Source organism: Salmo salar, unplaced genomic scaffold, assembly GCF_965601325.2.
Source record: "Salmo salar unplaced genomic scaffold, fSalSal1 ptg000468l, whole genome shotgun sequence".
In the NCBI taxonomy this organism is placed as follows: Eukaryota; Metazoa; Chordata; class Actinopteri; order Salmoniformes; family Salmonidae; genus Salmo; species Salmo salar.
The window spans coordinates 1,630,001-1,632,500 of NW_027675396.1; the positions used below are offsets into that span (position 1 = coordinate 1,630,001).

The 2,500-nt window shown below is 39.7% G+C and overlaps 1 protein-coding gene across 1 annotated transcript in view; it reads left to right on the forward strand.

Moving 5' to 3' along the window:
- Window positions 1–48: 48 nt before the first annotated feature.
- The window catches only part of LOC145876173 (NLR family CARD domain-containing protein 3-like), an 11,817-nt gene continuing 9,365 nt past the window's right edge, over window positions 49–2,500 (forward strand). Inside the window, exon 1 of the mRNA XM_082971958.1 lies at window positions 49–55. Within this exon, the coding sequence (XP_082828084.1) occupies window positions 49–55 (7 nt within the window). The remainder of the gene's footprint in view (window positions 56–2,500) is intronic.

The following is a 2,500-nucleotide window of genomic DNA, read 5'->3' on the forward strand; positions in this document are numbered from 1 at the left end:
TATTGACGGATGCTGGCTACCTCTGTCCGGTTCTCCTCTCTTCACTAGATGGACGGTAACTTTATTGTTTAACCCTTCTGTGTCCAAGGACCGAACTTTTGAATATTTTTTTCGGGGCGCCTCAAGTAGGCTGGACACGTTCCGTTTTTTTTTTTATTCTCAGCTGCCTCGCCAATGTCTAAGTGAATTAATAACTTTTAATTGTTAAATATTTCCAATAGATGGCAGCATAAGACCACAAAGCATCAGTTACAAGCAGCAATATGATTGACATAAAATAGCATGCAACCACAGACTATATGTCCCATGATTTTCTAAAATTGGCACTGATTACTTTAGTTAGCTATATATCTCGTAATGGGCCTGTGTTGCTTTCGGGAGAACAAAAATAGTGACTATAGCAGGTATTGAACACCGGGTAAATTATCACTAGTCAGAACCTCAACTTTAGTATACATACATTATAAAACATCATCTTAATATCTGATATTGCGAGTAAACAAACTCGGAATAGAAAAGACAAGAGTGCGTCTTCCAGCCCTCCAATAAATTACATAATTCAACCCTCCCGGTTAGTAAATTTACCCCAACATGCCCCTGGAGAAGGCAGAGTGACGACACCAGCTTTTTACCGGGGCTGAGTTGACTACTAGAGAGAGAAGGCAGAGTGACGACACCAGCTTTTTACCGGGGCTGAGTTGACTACTAGAGAGAGAAGGCAGAGTGACGACACCAGCTTTTTACCGGGGCTGAGTTGACTACTAGAGAGAGAAGGCAGAGTGACGACACCAGCTTTTTAGCGGGGCTGAGTTGACTACTAGAGAGAGAAGGTAGAGTGAAGACACCAGCTTTTTACCGGGGCTGAGTTGACTACTAGAGAGAGAAGGCAGAGTGACGACACCAGCTTTTTACTGGTGCTGAGTTGACTACTAGAGAAAGAAGGCAGAGTGAAGACACCAGCTTTTTACCAGGGCTGAGTTGACTACTAGAGAGAGAAGGCAGAGTGACGACACCAGCTTTTTACCGGGGCTGAGTTGACTACTAGAGAGAGAAGGCAGAGTGACGACACCAGCTTTTTACCGGGGCTGAGTTGACTACTAGAGAGAGAAGACAGAGCGGCTCGATGCTGTTTGATGAATTTGACAATGAATGTACCTGGAAAATACGTTTTTCTCAACTAGAGGTGACTGAATTAATGTTCAGACTTATTGATAATCGTTATATTAATGAACTATAATTTCAAAACATGAGCATAAAAACAGGTAATAATAAACATGAATCATCATTATATTACTTCACAGTAATCTGTTAAATGCTTTTTCAGTCCTTCCTCTTGTGTTAGCAGTGTGGAAAGGGACAGAAAGAAGCTCACAGGAGTTTTCCTGTGAGGGGGAGTGGTGGTGTATCCAGGGAGAAAACTAAACTAATATTCTGAAATGTCATTTGTGGTCTTATGCTGCCATCTATTGGAATTATTTAGCAACTGCAGTAGTACTGAATAATGTGTAATTCTTTATTAAAGTAGTAATTACTCAGAATTGCAAAATATAACATTTTCTAGTTCCTTTTACCACTTATAATAAAATAAAATGTTTATAGCATAACAAACAATTAAACTGACATAAAACAAAAACACCATACATTTAGTTAATTATATATATAACAACTATTTATTTAGATGGGTGACATTATCTGCCAAAGTAACAGCCCTGTAGACAAAGAAGAGCTCTCCAGTAGGAACCAAAATATTCAAAGGACATTTTCTCAAAAGTGGGGTTCCAAGTTTATTAACATTCAAATCAGAATTACTTTCCCATTGTTCCTCAACTGTAGTGTCTGATATACCATTTTCTAGCTCTGAGTCTCTACTTTTATCCAACGTAAAAAACACAATTTCAAATGTTGCTACATATGACGAATTGAAACGGTCACAGTTGAGAGGCAGGCAGATATATACAATTTTGTAAAAAAATATTATTATTTGTCTTCTCTGAAATGAAATCATTAAGTTATAGATTTTTAAACAAATACATGTCTGTCATTGAACAACCCAATGTCATGATTAGATAGTGAAAAACACACCAAGCTCAGAGTAGATGAAAGATGTAATGTTTGTCTCTGTTGTGTTGAAGTCCAATAAAGGAGGAGACACCAGCCTCCCCTGTCTGTCTCTGTCTCTGTCTGTCTCTGTCTATCTCTGTTTGTCTGTCCCGCTTTCTGTCTGTGTCTCTGTCTGTCTGTATCTTTCTGTCTGTGTCTCTGTCTGTCTGTCTGTCTGTCTGTATCTTTCTGTCTGTGTCTCTGTCTGTCTGTTTGTCTGTCTTTGCCTGTCTCTGACTGTCTGTCCCGCTTTCAGTCTGTCTGTCTCTCTTGGTCTGTATGTGTCTGTCTGTGTCTGTCTGTCTCTGTCTCTGTCTCTGTCTATCTCTGTTTGTCTGTCCCGCTTTCTGTCTGTCTGTCTGTCTGTCTGTCTGTCTGTCTGTCTGTCTGTCTGTCTGTC